General features: G+C 43.9%; 1 protein-coding gene across 2 annotated transcripts in view; it reads right to left on the bottom strand.

The window, feature by feature from the left end:
• LOC122256223 (uncharacterized) overlaps positions 1-16,640 on the bottom strand; it is a 163,622-nt gene that overhangs the window by 82,169 nt on the left and 64,813 nt on the right. For both annotated transcript variants that reach the window (XM_086549341.1, XM_086549342.1), the window contains exon 2: positions 1,810-2,493. In XM_086549341.1, the coding sequence (XP_086405467.1) occupies positions 1,810-2,493 (684 nt within the window). The remainder of the gene's footprint in view (positions 1-1,809; positions 2,494-16,640) is intronic.

Here is a 16,640-nt window from a genome sequence, read left to right on the forward strand (position 1 = left end):
GGAGGAAGGTGATACATAAGGACTCCAACGCGTTCCGGAGTTAAATATTAATATCGATAGTATAATATTAATATTGATATTATATTAATAGTCTTTTCATACTCGTATTTGTTGTTGTTTTTATCGATTTTATTCCCCTGTTTTGTTTCTTCTTTTGTTTGTTTTATCGATTTTATTCCCCTTTTTTGTTCCCTCTTTTGTTATTGTTTCTTTTTATCGATTTCATTCCTTCTTTTGTTGTTGTTGTTTGTTATGAGTCGAAAATCGTCGAAAGACTTTGTTATGATGTAACGTACTGGTGAGTAAATATAGGGTGAGTACCTTTACTCATGACATTTTTGGAGCCTCTCTCTCTCTCTCTCTCTCTCTCTCTCTCTCTCTCTCTCTCTCTCTCTCTCTCTCTCTCTTTCCTCTCTCTCTCTCTCTCTCTCTCTCTCTCTCTCTCTCTCTCTTCCTCTCTCTCTCTCTCTCTCTCTCCTCTCTTTCTCTCTCTCTCTCTCTCTCTCTCTCTCTCTCTCTCTCTCTCTCTCTCTCTCCCTCTCTCTCTCTCTCTCTCTCTCTCTCTCTCTCTCTCTCTCTCTCTCTCTCTTTCCTCTCTCTCTTTCCTCTTTCCTCTCTCTTTCCTCTTTCCTCTCTCTCTCTCTCTCCCTCTCTCTCTCTCTCTCCCTCTCTCTCTCTCTCTCTCTCTCTCTCTCTCTCTCTCTCTCTCTCTCTCTCTCTCTCTCTCTCTCTCTCTCTCTCTCCCTTTCTCTCTCTCTTTATCTCTTTCTCTCTCTCTCTCTCTCTCTCTCTCTCTCTCTCTCTCTCTTCTCCTCTCTCTCTCTCTCTCTTTCTTTCTCTCTTTTCGCCTCTCTCTTCTCTTCTCTCTCTCTCTCTCTCTCTCTCTCTCTCTCTCTCTCTCTCTCTCTCTCTCTCTCTCTCTCTCTCTCTCTCTCTCTCTCTCTCTCTCTCTCTCTCTCTCTTTCTCTCTCTCTCTTGGGGATCTATTGGCATGTTGCTGGCTCATTTTGATGTCAGTAATCAATCAATCAATTGATCAATCCCTCCCTCCCTTTCCCCGCTCCCTCACCCTCTTCCTATCTCTCTTTCTCTTCATAATTTCTTACCATAATCCTTATATATGTATGTATATCTAGCTATGTACCTATCTATACAACTCATTCACACACTCACTCACTCACCCACTCAATCAATCATTCATTCACTCACTCACTCACACCCTCCCTCCCTCCAACGTAGAAGTTATTCACCTCCACGTGCATGTATATATAGCATGTGTGATTCCATCTGAACAGCCACGGTCTCTGTCCAATATATCTCCTTGTTGATCTTCTCTTCAGCATCCAGTGACGTTCATCCAAACCTCAAAGACGCCCTCACACTAAACCCGTTTGTTTTGCCTAGAACATTTTGAACACAGCGCTCTCTCTCACTCAAGCCCAAGGGACCAACACGAAATATTTTTTTTTATCGATTTCTTTTGCATTCTTCTTCTCCTCTTTATTCTTTCTTTCTTCTTCTTCTTCATTTTACGTTTCTTCCTTTTGTTTTTCGTACTATCCTTCAGCTTATTCATATTATTCTATTCCGTCTACTTATCATTTTCTAACTGTTTGTTTTCATTAGTTGCTTCTTTCTTTACTCCTTGTTCTTGCTTAAAAAACAACAACAACATAAGTATACATTCGTTTTCAGGAATTTCTCCCCCACCTTCGTAACTTTTCTCATTCCCTTCTCTCTTAAAAGATTATCTTGTCCCAATACGACGAACAAACACTCAAGAGCATGACTAACGACGCTGTGACTCACCTTTCTGTTCGCACAAGCGCTGAAGTGCGGACGACCAGCGACTCGAGGCTGTTGTGCTGAAGGAGCAGTCCGACGAGGCCAAAGAAGCAAGGCTCTGCTGCCTGCTTAGCCAGTCTCGATCGAGGCTGTCCCTGCTGACCTCCCTGCTGAAGACTGGGGCCGCCCACGCCTCCGAGACGCTGGAGAGGCGGCTGTCGGTGGAGTCGTTGCGTCGAAGTCGATGGAGCCCCCTGAGCTTCCTGCTGTCGAAGGCGGGGAAGGGGGCATGCACGTCCCCCGACTTGAAGTTCTCTGTCTCGAGGTCTTGTGTGTCTCCCAAATCGCTGCCGTGAGCGCTTGGGTCGTCCTGGCCCTCCGGAAGTAGCCGAAGGGAAGAGGCGGCTACACGGAGCCTTGGCCTTGCTACGTGGCCTCCATGGCCTCCTGCCGCGTGCTCCTGCCTCGAGGAATGGCACGCCTCAGCCTCGTTCTCGACGGGGTTCTCCTCGACTTCCTGAGGAGTGTCGTCGCGAGGATCTTGTGACGGAGAACGAGGCGAGACGTCAGCTTTGTTCCTTCTGCCTGGCGGTCCCAAGGAGAGGCTTCTTGTGGGAGAGGGGCTCGAGGGGGACCTCTCGGGGCTGCCGCTCGTGCTCTTCTCGGGGGACGGGGAGCGGGACAATAGCGTGCGGTCCCGGATGTAACCTGGGGAAGAGAAAGCGGATTTATGAGAGAGATGAACGAGGGAAAAAAAAAAATAGAAAAGTCAAAAGCTACTTAAAGCAAGACAGCGTTGGTTATAGATAAACAGACAAAACCGTAAATCAATAAAATAAAAATCAATATAGACTCGAGCATTTGTCTCGCCTTAACCAAATTCAGATCCCGCGTATTCAACAGAAACCCGAACTGACTGCTAACATACGCACAAGAACAATATCATACACCAACAGGACACAGAGTAGAACCTTCATATACTAAACAATGAAAAATAATAATGTAAACAGAACACGCAAATATTTAACACCATTACATAACCATCCATCAGATAATAAAACACGATAATAGGACGATGTATATTCATAATCACATAAAAAAAAATAATAATAATAATTATACATCAATATAAACCCCTCCGTCCTCCTTGGTAACTCTGCAATGCATGCAAGATACACACTCCTTTGTGCAATGGTTTACATTTGCATTTTCATTCGCAGAATATAATTAATCGATGACTGTGAAGTAATGAATGGTGCAGATTGAAAAATGGGTCACAGAAGAATTTGGTATCTTCATTTAGCGTCTCTTTAACGTTTGCTTCTTCTTCTTCTTCTTCTTCTTCTGCATCTTCTTCAACTTTTTTTGTTTTTTTTCTACTTTATCTTCTCCAACTTTTTTTCTTCTTCATCTTCTTGTTCTTCCTTTTCTTGTTCTGATATTAATGTTGATGTCGAAAATGTGGAAGAGGAGGAGGAGGAGGAGGAGGAGGAGGAGGAGGAGGAGGAAGACGAGGAGGAGGAGGAAGAGGAACAGGAGGAGGAGGAGGAGGAAGAGGAGGAGGAGGAGGAGGAGGAGGAGGAGGAGCAGCAGCACCAGCAGGAGGAGGAAGAGGAAGAGGAAGAGGAAGAGGAGGAGTAGGAGGGGGATGATGATGATGATGATGATGATGATGATGATGATGATGATGATGATGATAATTATAATGATAATGATAATAACAATAATAATGATAATAACAATATTGATAATTATGATAATAATAATGATAATTATAATAATTATAATGACAAAAATAACACCAACGTTAATAATAATGACAGTAATAATAACAACAACAATAATAATAATGAGAAGAACAACAGTGAAACGTTACTTGACACCTCAGCCCCAACGGCGCCAAAAGCAAGTAATACAGTTACTTCAGCCCAGTTTTATATTGAATGTTTATAATATTCGTAATTGTAGATTCTTTTTTATTTACACAAATTCATGTCATATCCTTACACTTGAAATGTATGAATGAAAGGGTGATGTTATTGATCAAATTATTAGTAAAGCGAATGCACAGAAGGTAGGGAGAAAAACAAAAACAAAAACATACACGTATTTTTTTTATTTTTTTTTACAGAAGGCTTCACTTGTTGTAACGGTAATTATACCTTGTGCAAATTGCTAGTTCCTAAAGAACGTGGAAGAACGAAAAAAATATGATAATGATAAAATATTATTTTGGTGGTGGTGGTGATGATGACGACTATGATGATGATGATGATGATAATGATGATGATGGTGATGATAAAAACAACATCAATGGTGACAAAAATAATAATAAGAGTAAGAGAGAGATGAAAAAAGAGAAGAAAACATGAAGAAGAGAGAGAAGCAGACAAACAGAGACAGACAGACAACAGAAACACCAACCCGCTAGACTGAAAGAAACAAGAGGAAATCGTCGAATCCCGCTATTCAACGGATCACTTAACAGAACGCACGGAAACCCTTGTTGCGTGAGGGAGAACATCAAAAAGATGAGACGGTCGTGATGTGTTGGTCATGACACCTAAAGAATGCAAGTGTTCGAACGCGGTCCTGGTCAATGCAGGTGTTCGGATGCGGTCCTAGTGAATGCAGGTGTTCGGACGAGGTTCTGGTGAATGCAGGTGTTCGAACGCGGTCCTGGTGAATGCAGGTGTTCGAACGAGGTCCTGGTGAATGCAGGTGTTCGAACGAGGTCCTGGTGAATGCAGGTGTTCGAACGAGGTCCTGGTGAATGCAGGTGTTCGAACGCGGTCCTGGTGAATGCAGGTGTTCGGACGAGGTCCTGTTGAATGCAGGTGTTCGAACGAGGTTCTGGTGAATGCAGGTGTTCGGACGAGGTTCTGGTGAATGCAGGTGTTCGAACGCGGTCCTGGTGAATGCAGGTGTTCGGACGAGGTCCTGGTGAATGCAGGTGTTCGAACGAGGTCCTGGTGAATGCAGGTGTTCGAACGAGGTCCTGGTGAATGCAGGTGTTCGAACGAGGTCCTGGTGAATGCAGGTGTTCGGACGAGGTCCTGTTGAATGCAGGTGTTCGGACGAGGTTCTGGTGAATGCAGGTGTTCGAACGAGGTCCTGGTGAATGCAGGTGTTCGAATACGGTCCTGGTGAATGCAGGTGTTCGAACGAGGTCTTGATGAATGCAGGTGTTCGAACGAGGTCCTGGTGAATGCAGGTGTTCGAACGAGGTCTTGATGAATGCAGGTGTTCGAACGAGGTCCTGATGAATGCAGGTGTTCGAACGAGGTCTTGATGAATGCAGGTGTTCGAACGCGGTCCTGTTGAATGTAGATGTTCGAACGAGGTCTTGATGAATGCAGGTGTTCGAACAAGATCCTAATAAATGTAGATGTTCGAACGAGGTCATGATGAGTGCAGATGTTTTGAACGAGGTCATGGTGAATGCAGGTGTTCGATCGAGGCCTCGCAGTAAAGGCAATTAGAGGCAATTCTATTTCACTGGTGATAAACCGAACGACGCTGGAATTATGTAGAATTGTTTTATAATGGGAAAGTGAGAAATAGATTACAATAAAAACACTATCACTCTTTGGCTGAAACAGATAGTTAAACAAATTCAAACAGCAAGAAAAGAACACAAGATGTTGATAGACCATGCACATCAATGCAACTTCAACATTCTGCTCCTTTCCCTACTAAGAATGCAATTGCTCATTTGCCCTTAATTGTTCGTTTGGGCCAATTTAAACAATGTAGCCAATAAAATAAAATGATAAGGCTGTCTCCCTTTTCAAACAAGACTTAATCAAAAAGCCAAGAAAGGTAGAAAGAAGAAGAATTGGAGATGAAGAAGAAGAAGAAGAATTAGAGATGGAGAAGAAGAAGACAAAGAAGAAGAAGAAGAGGGAAAAGAAAAAAATCAGTCATCATCAGCTCCGTTCGTCACTTATTACCGATAATTCTCTTTCCCGCGAAATTAACCTGCTTGGATAAGTTAAGTGCCCCCGAGACCCAAAACAACTCCTAAATTTGGAACTAATTACACGAGCATTAGAAGGGAAACCGGGCTGAAGCTCTCATTAATTTACGTCTAATTGCTCCATTCAACATTACACACGAGACCCCTCTTCGCCCGCTTCGTTGCACAGCCTCAATCTCCGGTCAAGGTTGTCTGACGTGTCTGTCTGTCAGCGGGGGCAAAGACAAGCACTATTTCTGAAATTTAATTCTTTCTTTTTTACATTTTGATTAGTTCCTTACATGTCTCAACTTTAATTTGGTTCTATACTTTTTATACATAATCATATTCCTTATTTTTTTTTAGAAATCCACGTTAATCCATTCCTCTTCAGCTAGTCAGTCCAGTCCCTTTAACCCCTATTATTCAATTCTGTAATTCAGTTCAATCCATTATTCTTTTGCAATGAAGTTCAGTCCCTTGCAACTTAATTCTGTTCGGTTCCTTTTACTCCTGCAATCTGGGTCAATCCATCATTCTTTTGCAATTGAGTTCAACTCCTTATTCTTCAGCAATTTAGTCCAACTCTTTAAACTAATAATTTAATTCTGGTTCTCATTTCTGTAATTCTAAGCTATTCCCCAAATGTTTATCTTGCTTATATAACCGCAAACGTTTCTCATGGCATATATTTAGCTCGACGTTTTCAATAAAAAAAAGTCAAAATAAAAATCTTACGCATATCTGAAGCACTAAAATCACACATATTTCATTTGATTTCATAATCGAATCTTATTCTATCCATTTCAAGATGTATTGCATTATCAATTATATCAAATCATTATACTCCTTAATCATAACGATACCTAGGGTGAACAAGAATGAAATATGAATGAGAAAATAATTAGAAGAGGGAGAGTAGTAATGGTATTCTAGTAGTAGTAATAATAGTAGTAATGATAGTAACAGTGGTGGTAGTAGTATTACTACTAGTAGTAGTAATAGTAGTAGTAGTAGTAGTAGTAGTAGTTGTTGTTGTTGTTGTTGTTGTTGTGGTGGTGGAAGTGATGACGGAGGTGGTAGTTCAAACAAAACATAGTGGTTGTAATAGTAGCAGCAGTAGTGGTAGTAGTAGTAATAGTAGTAGTAGTAGTAGTATTGTCAAAATATAAATATAAGAAGTTTGCAAACGTAAAAATGGCAGAATTAGTAGTAATGGTAGCAGTAGTAGTAATAACAGCAGTAGTAACAAATACAGTAGCAGCCAAAGTAGTAATCACAGTAGCAGAATGCTGATGATGGCGCCTATTGATAACGAGTGAGTGAGTGCGTCAGTTAGTGAGTGAATTAGTGTGTGAGTAAGTGAATGAGAGAGGTGAGTAGAGCAGAGTAGAGAGAGAGACAGACAGAGAGAGAGAGAGAGAGAGAGAGAGAGAGAGAGAAAGAGAAAGAGAAATAGAGAGAGAGACAGACAGACAGAGAAAGAAATGGAGTAACCTCGAAAGACATCAAGACAGAGAATCCCCCCCCCCCCAAAAAAAAAATGGTAACAAGAACTTTAAAATAACCCAGTATACCCCATCCCTACACCCACCCCCACCCGAACCCCCAACCAACCAACCATCCAACCCCCTCCTCCCCCTCCCTCCCCTCCTCGTCCTAAATAAAAAAAAGAAAAAAAAAATCACACCAGGAGATCTAGAATAAGCGAGGACCGACGACAGAGGGAACGACGTCGTGACGAGGTGACGACAACGGCGACGACTCGTAACGACCTATGAGACCTTGTCGACGGCGAGACGGAGTCCCTGGTGTGGATTGGGGCGGCGGGTTTGCACGGGCGGGGGTAGAATAAGGGAGGAGGGGAGGGGGGTGATGACGAAGAAGAAGAAGAAGAAGAAGAAGAGGGGGAGAAAGAGGAGGAGAAGGAGGAGGAGGAGGAGGAAGGGAGGAAGAGGAGGAGGAGGAGGAGGAAGGGAGGAGAAGGAGGAAGAGGAGAAGGAGGTGGAGGAGAGGGAAGAGGAGGAGGAGGAGGAGGAGGAGGAGGAGGAGGAGAAGAAGAAGAAGAAGATGGAGATGAAGAAGAAGAGGAAGAAGTAGAACTAAAATAAGTAGAAAAAAAAAGAAACAGAAGAAGAAAAAATATCAACCAAGGGTATTAAAAAAAAACGAAATTCATAATAAAAAATGTGGATATACGATAGTTTCCCCTAAAAAAAAGAAAAACGCATAAATTCCTATGAAAAGAAAATAAACAAACGTCACATTCCCCTTCTTCCGAAAGGGCCAGGCAATGGCTCTCTCCCCCTCCAGAACCCCCCCCCCCACCCCTCTCCCCTTCAAACACTTATTTTCCACCCCTTCAATACCCCTCACAGCCCTCTAACCCCCACTACCCGTGCCCCTGTCTCCCCCTCCAACACCCTCCAAAGAACCCATTTCACTTATTCAACTCCTCCCCTCTCGATGCCCCAATGCCCCCTATGCCCTCCCCGCTACCCAATACCCCTCTGACATACCCCTCCCCCTTTCCCTTGCCCTTACGCCTTCTTAACCTCCCCCCATCCCAACACCTCCCCCACCCCCACCCCCCAAGGGAACCACAGTACCCACGCAAAGAAAACGGATCCCAGGGTACGCGACTAATAGGTCGGTTATACTAGGAAACGCGAGCTCTTGCCACCGTACACCGTTCAAGGTAAAATCGGGTTTCGTCGGCCTTCCCTCCTCTCGTTTTCTGTTGGTGTTGCTGTTTGATGGGGGAGGATAGGAGAGAGGAATGTGTTTTTTTTCGTATATGTTATTTATATAATTTTGATTCTGGTTTTCGTTTTTTTTTTTTGTATTTTTAATTCTCCTTATGTGTCTCTGTCTCTGTTTCTGTCTGTCTCTGAGTGTCTATCTGTCTGTATGTCTGTCTGTCTGTCTGTCTGTCTGTCTGTCTGTCTGTCTCTTTCTCTTTCTCTGTGTGTATTCTTCTTTCCTCTTCTCCTCCTTCTCTTTCTCCTTATCCTCTTCCATTTTCTTTCGCTATTTCTATTCCTTCTCCTCTTCCATCTGCCTCCGCTCTCACCCTTCTCCCTCTCGATAACCCTCTTTCCCTCCCTTCCTCTCACCCTCCCCCACTCTCCCTCTTCCTCTCCCTTCTCCCTCCTTCTTCCTCTCCCTCCCTCCTTCCCTCCCCTTCCCCTCCTTCCCTCCCTCTCCCTCCTCCTCCTCCCCCTCTTTCCCTCTCCCTCCTCTTCCTCCCCCTCTCCCTCTCCCTCTCCCTCCTCCTCCTCTCCCACTCTCCCTTCTCCCTCCCTCTTCCTCTCCCTCCTTCCCTCCCCTTCCCCTCCTTCCCTCCCTCTCCCTCCTCCTCCTCCCCCTCCCTCTCCCACTCCCTCCTCCTCACCCTCTACCTCCCTATCCCTCTTCCCCCCTCCTTCCCTCCCTCTCCCTCTCCCTCTTCCCCTCTCCCTCCTTCCCTCCCCCTCCCCCTCTTCCCCCTTCCCTCCCCCTCACTCTCCCTCTTCCCCCTCCCTCCCCCTCCCTCTCCGAATTCCACAAAGAAGAAAAATGCACATCTCTAGTAGTCACTGAGGGCGGTAGCGGTGGTGGTGATGATATCAGTAGCGGTGGAGAAAGTGGTGATGAGGGGAGTTTTGGTGATCGTTGTGCTGTTTGTGATGACTGTATGTTGTTTTTGTTAGTGGTGGTGGTGGTGGTGGTGGCGGTGGTGGTGATGGTGATGATGATGATGATGATGATGATAATGATGATGATGGTGGTGGTGGTGGTGGTGGTGGTGGTGGTGATGATGATGATGATGATAATGATGATGATAATGATGAAGATGATGGTGGTGATGATGATGGTGGTGGTGGTGGAGGTGGTGATGATGGTGATTGTCATCATCATCAGGAAAAGGAATAGGAAACAAAGAAGAAAATGAAGCGGAAGAAGAAAAAAGTACAAAAACAAAGAAGGGAAGAACAGAATGAAGAAGAAGAAGAAGAAAGAAAACAAATATACGAAGAAGAAAAAAAGAGAAAGAGAAAAAAAAGAAGAGAAAACAGAAGAAGAAAAACAAGAATAAAAAAAAATCGTACCATAAAGCCCACAGAATAAACATATAAAAGTTCGTGTAAAGGGGGTAAGTCAGCGCTCCCTCCCCCCTCCCCCCTCCCCCTCTGCACTCCGGGTACCAAGGCCTGTTCACGTACTGTGCCTTCCCCCCCCCACCCCCATATCCCTTCTCCCTCTTCCTTTCCCTGCTTTTCCTATCATTATTATCACCATTATTGCGATTTTCTCTTTCTTCCTTTTTTTCCCATTCTTTACCATCTCCTACTCTTTCTTTTTCTCTGCCTCCTTCTTTTTCTTATTTTCTTCATCTCCTTTTTCTTTTAATCTTTTTTTCTTCATCATCTTCTTCCTCCACCTCCTCTTTTTCTTCCTCTTCTTCTTACTCTTTTTCTTCTTCTTCCTCCTCACTTTCTTGCTCTTCTTCTGACTATTCTTCTTCTTCTTCCTCATCCTCCTCTCATTCCTTCACACCCCCTCCCTCCTTCCCTCCCTCCCTCCCTCCCTCCCTCCCTCCCTTCCCCCTTCCCCTCCCTCCCTCCCTCCCTCCCTCCCTCCCTCCCTCCCTCCCTCCTTCCCTCCCTCCCTTCCTTCACATCCTTTCCTCGCCCCTCTATACCCACTCCATGCCCCGCGAAGCACTCGAACCTTCTCCTGCTTCTGCTAGCAGGTTCAGCAGGAACAGAGACACAGAATCCGAGAGGCTCCTTCTTCTATTTCGAGGGCGGACTAAGAGGCTTCGAGGAGTTCCTTCAGGTAGGTAGGTAGGTTGGTTGGAGGAGGAGGAGGTGGAGGAGGAGGAGGAGGAAGAGAAGGAGGGGGAGGTGGTGGTGGAGGAGGCGGAGGATGAGGAGGAGGAGGTGGTGGTGGTGGAGGAGGCGGAGGATGAGGAGGAGGGGAAGGTGGAGGAGGTGGAAGTGGAGGAAGGTGGGGAGGAAGGGAAGGAGGGGAGATAGAATGAGAAGAGAGAGAGTGAGAGAGAGAAGGAGAAGAGAAGAGAGAGAGAGGGGGGGAGGGAGGGAGGGAGGGAGGGGGGAGGGAGGGAGAGAGAAGAGGAGGGAGAGAGAGAGAGAGAGAGAGAGAGAGAGAGAGAGAGAGAGAGAGAGAGAGAGAGAGAGAGAGAGAGAGAGAGAGAGAGAGAGAGAGAGAGAGAGAGAGAGAGAGAGAGAGGAGAGAGGAGAATATAGATAGAGAAGGAGAAGAGATAGAAAAATAAGAGAGGGAGAGAAAGAGAGAAAGTCATGGAAAGAAAAAGAGAGAAAGAGAGAAGGAGGAGGAAAAAGAATGAGAGCAACAGGAGGAAGAAGAGGAAGAGGAAGAGGAATATGAAGATAACATATCTCACTATCCTTGCTAGCACCGAATATAGTAAAAAAAAATAATAATAATAATGAGGTGAGAAAAATCATTATAATCATTGGCGGTATTCATTGACGTAGAGAATACCGCAACATTATCATCACTTTCTTGGAGATTCATAAATATAATGGAATCATCACATCAATATTATCATTTGTCAACTTTTTACTTATTAATAAACTCATATAAATAAATAATAATATGATAATATTAATGGTGATGATGATGATAATGATGAACAAAAAACACACCAACAAAAACAACGATAGTGATTTTAACAACAACAATAAATATCATAACAAGTAAATAAAGCAAAAACAAAAACAAACCACCTAAGAAGCAAAACGAGGTGGACTTACTGAAGCCCAGGGGGAGAGTGAGGGTAAGGAAGAGGGGGGAGGGGGAGGGGCGCGGAGGGGGGAGAGGGGGCGTAAGGTCACACGAAAGGTGAAAGTTTATAACTCGATCGTAAATTTGCATGATGGCTTGACAGAGGCCTATCCCCAAGGCCTCTCTACCCCCCCTCCCCCCCCACCACCTCCCATCACCCCCTTCCCCTATCCCTCCCTCCTACCTGTATTCCTGCCTCCCAAGCCTATCGCAATACTTTACTTTGTCTATATACACCTTTGTCTGTATAAACTGTCTGTGTGCCCGTCTGTGCCTCTTTATTTGTATTTGTTGTTTGTCTTGTTTCTCTCCCTGTCGGCTTCTCAAATTTCACTTTATCTGATGTTTATAACAATTACTTCATAGCTACGAATATAAAAAATACAACTTATTAATGCATTGTTGGTGGCGTCTTTCATTTATATATATATATATATATATATATACATATATACTTATATATATATATATATATATATATATATATATATATATATATATTTTTTTTTTTTTTTTTTTTTTTTTTTTTTTTTTTCATCATCATCAAAAGGATTACAACAATCATTATCATTATCAGCAATGCAATCATCATTATCATTATCATGATCTTTACTAACACAGTACTACCATTACTTCACAGTAGCAATGTTACCTCTATCTATGACCAGCCCAATCACCTTAAACTCAAATCAATATTAGTTAATCGACATGGCAGACAACGCACGGCTATGAGGCCTCATATATACAACCAACACTCATGTCATCGTACTTCATGTCTTTCTTGTTCTCCGTAGGGTTTCATGCAAGCATTCTAGAATGTCTCTCCCTCTCCCTCCCTTCCGTCCTTCTCATCCTGACACCTCTTTGTCTCCCCTTCCTTCCTCCTTCTCTCTTATCGCCTTTCCTCGTCCTCCCCTGTCCCTTTCCCTCTCTTCTTCCCTCCATCTTTCACATTGCCCCTTTTCCCCGTGTTCTATTCCTCTCCTTCTCTCTCTCCCTTACCCTCTCGTTCTCTCCTCCCCCGCTCACGTATCTTCCTCATCCTTGTTTACAAAAACAAAGGAAACAAACATTTCCAAGAGCCCTACACAACGTTTCATCTCCTTTCAACTGACCTAGTAATTGCTTGCGATAGTTCTCGGTCAGATGTGAGGTAAACTGATACTGTGTTTGTAACACTTTAGTGCAGTTGTATGCATAATAGTCATGCATTTATGTCTTTATGTAGGCGTGGTGTGATTATTGTCATGCTTTTTTCCCTCTTCCTTTTGTTTTTGGTGCTCTTCCTATTCCTCTTTTTCTTCTTTTTCTTTTTTTTCTATTCTTCTTCTTCCCCTCCCCCCACGCCAACCCCCTCATCTTCTTCTTCTTCTTCTTCTTCCTCTTCTTCTTCTTCTTCTTTTTCCTTTTTTCTATTCTTCTTCTTCCCCTCCCCCCCTCCCCTTCCCCCTTCCCTTCCCCTCCTCCTCCTTTTTTTCTTCTTCTTCTTCTTCTTCTTCCCCCTCCTCTTTTTCTCCTCCTCCTCCTCCTGTCTCTTTCTCTCTCCATCCTGCATTCGATATCTACCCTCATGCGGTTGGCCAATGGTAAACAGACTTAGCATTTGCCATCTTCATCTCAGCATACAAAACGCCGGGTCTTTGGTGTTGCGTGTCAAGCCAAGACCAAGGAGGACTTCAAAGGCATTACCGTTGAGGAGGGAAATTCCAAGGAGGAAGAATGGATTGTACGTGTCCTCTCGCATGTGGTTGATGTGCACCATTTTGCTAGGAATGCGTTTCTTAGAGGGTGTCTGTGTTTAGGTTGTAAATTCTAGATTTCGTCTAGTTGTGAGAGATCAGTCGGACTACTTCTCTGTTTGTGTTCTGAGTTCTAGTATGTTGATGTAAGTTTAAATCATATCTCCGAGTTATGAAATATTCCTCTTGTTGACTTGTTTTCCTGCAAATCATTTCGATCAACAAACACAAGCCAAATAGATAAAAGGACACACAAAAACACTTTCTCTCTCTCTCTAATCTCTCTCTCTCTCTCTCTCTCTCTCTCTCTCTCTCTCTCTCTCTCTCTTCTTCTTCTTCTTCTTCTTCTTCTTCTTCTTGCTTTCGCTTTCTCTTTCTCTTCCCCATTCTCTCTCTCTGTCACGCATACGCATACACATACATTTAAACAAACAAACAAACAAATAAACAAACAAACAAACAAACAAACACACACACACACACACACACACACACACACACACACACACACACACACACACACACGTCGGGGCCAATCTGAACTATTTCACGGAGTCCCCGGCCGCTCTATTTCTGTCCACACGCGCATGAACAATGAGAAGGAGGTAGTTGGCCCCCTTCAATCATTCCCCGAGTGGCACTGAAAGAACCAAAGGATTGAAAGGCATTTGATGGAGGTTGATGGCGCTGTGTGCGTTCTGGCCGGTGCTGTGTACGTTTCTATTTAGATTGGGGGGGAGGGGAGAAAAAGAGAGGTGGAGGGAGGAAAATAGAGGAAGAGAGAGACAGAGAGAGAGGGAGAAAGAGAAAGAGAAAGAGGGAGAGAGAGAGAGAGAGAGAGAGAGAGAGAGAGAGAGAGAAGAGGAGAGGGAGAGAGGGAGAGAGAGAGAGAGAGAGAGAGAGAGAGAGAAGAGAGAGGGAGAGAGAAGAGAGGAGAGAGGAGAGAGAGAGAGAGAGAGAGAGGAGAGAGAGAGAGAGAGAGAGAGAGAGAGAGAGAGAGAGAGAGAGAGAGAGAGAGAGAGAGAGAGAGAGAGGGAGGGAGGGAGAGAGAAACAGAAAGAGAGGTTCAGCACATGGATAAACTTCCTGTTTACCAGAAAGGGGGGGAGGGACTTCATGTGTCAATCTCGGCACACTTACCCCTTTCCTTCGCCCTTCTCCCATTCCCCTCTCTTCTCTGATTTCCCCTCCCCTTTCCCTTTCACGCCTCACTCGTCCCCCTCACGCACAGCTGTAACACTGTTCTCCGTCTCCCCTCGCTTACCCTCTCTAATCCCCCCTTTCCCTCTCTTCTTTTCCTCTCTAATTCTCTCTCCTTTCTCTCCTCCCCCATCCCCTCTCTTCTTTTTTCTCTAGTTCTTTCTTCTTATTCGCTCTCTTATCTTTCCTCTCCTCCCCCCTCCCCTCTCTTATTCTCCCCTTACCCTCTTTTTCCTCCTTGCACCCCTTTCCCCTCTCTCCTCCTCGCCCCCGCCCCTTCCCCTCTCTTCTTTTCCCTCTTCCCCTCCTTCCTCCCTTCTTTCCCCCTCCATCCGTCTCTTCCGAAATCCTACTTTTAGCATCCGAGAGAAAAGGCGATGGTGCGTGAAGTAAATGAATAAATCATATTAATGGAAGTACTGGTAAGGAGACGTAAGGGTGATATTTCCGGAATTTCGACACAAGGACGGAAATGAGGCCGAGAGTCTTACGATACTGTGGAAGTTATGATTTTCAGTTTCGTGATGATTTTTTTTTTCAAAATGCATGATCCGGCATGGAAATATCCAGGTTTTAATTAAGCAAACACAGGCCGGACAGGCTGACAAAAGCAAACATACATACAAACGCACAAACATCCATCCATACAGACACACACACACACACACAAAGAGAGAGAGAGAGAGAGAGAGAGAGAGAGAGAAAGAGAGAGAGAAAGAGAAAGAGAGAGAGAGAGAAAGAGAGAGAGAGAGAGAGAGAGAGCGCACACTAGTCCTTCTCCTTGTCCCAAGTACGAAAGCTTCCTGACCAGCCTCTACCGACCTTGTCATGGCCTGCTTTGCCGCCTTCGAGTAAACAAGAGTTCGGCCATGATGTCATCTTCTTGGCCACATGTTCTATTGTTGTTTTCCCTTTCTCGAGTCCCATTGTTATATTTCCTTACGTCTATCTTCACCGTTTCCTTCTTATCTCCTTGCTTCTTTCCTTCGCATTATTTCACCCTCTTTCTGTTCCCTATTTGTATTCCCTCATTCATAAATATTACCCAAACAGAAAGAAAATCACATGGAATAGATTAACTGTTCATTATTGTCCCCCTAACTTCCCACCAGGATTGTTATATTTCCCTACGTCCCTTTCCATCGTCTAACCATTTAGGTTTCTTGCACCATTCTTCTCCTCCCCATTACCAATGTTTCCCTCTCTTTCCCTTTCATGTTCATTCATCAACAACACCCATACATTGAGGCGAATCACATGCATTAAAGTACGCATGTTCGTCAAGGTTCACAAAGAGCCGTTTAATGCGGTGAATAAGGAAGTTAGATGCTCTTCCTTTATTTTATCTTTTATATGTTGTTTGCAGATTAACTAGACAGCATGTACCGACCTTCTACAGTATGTTTGTAACAAAATAGTAGGTAATTACTTTTCTTTTAATCTCTCTCTCTCTCTTCCTCTTTCTCTCTCTCTTCTTCTTTCTCTCTCTCTTCCTCTTTCTCTATCTCTTCCTCTTTCTCTATCTCTCTCTCTATTTCTATCTATCCCTCCCCCTTCTCTCTCTCTCTCTCTCTCTCTCTCTCTCTCTCTCTCTCTCTCTCTCTCTCTCTCTCTCTCTCTCTCTCTCTCTCTCTCTCCACTTACCCTTCCTATCAACCTCCATCCCTTCCTTTCTGAATACACTTCACTTCTCTCCTTCTATTCACAAACAACAGTTCATCACAAAGAACAAGGATGGTCAAAACGATATAGAAGCAGTCTAAACAAGAGAAAGAATGGAAGAAAGGAAGGGAGGAAGAAAAATTGATAGTTAATAATGTGATAGATAATTTCATAGAGGTTGAAAAAATGAGAGAATGAAATAGATTCGGGTAAAGAATGAAGACGCAACAAGGGATGACGAAAGGATGGAGAAAACACACTGATAAAAAGTGAACGAAAAATAAACGGAAAAAAGATTTATTAATATATCCTAAGTACCTGAAGGGGAGAAAGGTCTCCTCCCCTGATTCACCCTTAATCAAATCAAGCAACAAACATAAAAACAAAGACATAGATTAAGAGGGAGAAATAAAGGGGGTGAAATAAAGGCAGATAAAGAATGAAGACAGGGAACAAGAAGGTAGAAGAGGAATAATAATGAC

Source organism: Penaeus japonicus, unplaced genomic scaffold (assembly GCF_977035675.1).
Source record: "Penaeus japonicus unplaced genomic scaffold, GWHDUDI00000001_assembly GWHDUDI00000022, whole genome shotgun sequence".
Taxonomy (NCBI): Eukaryota; Metazoa; Arthropoda; class Malacostraca; order Decapoda; family Penaeidae; genus Penaeus; species Penaeus japonicus.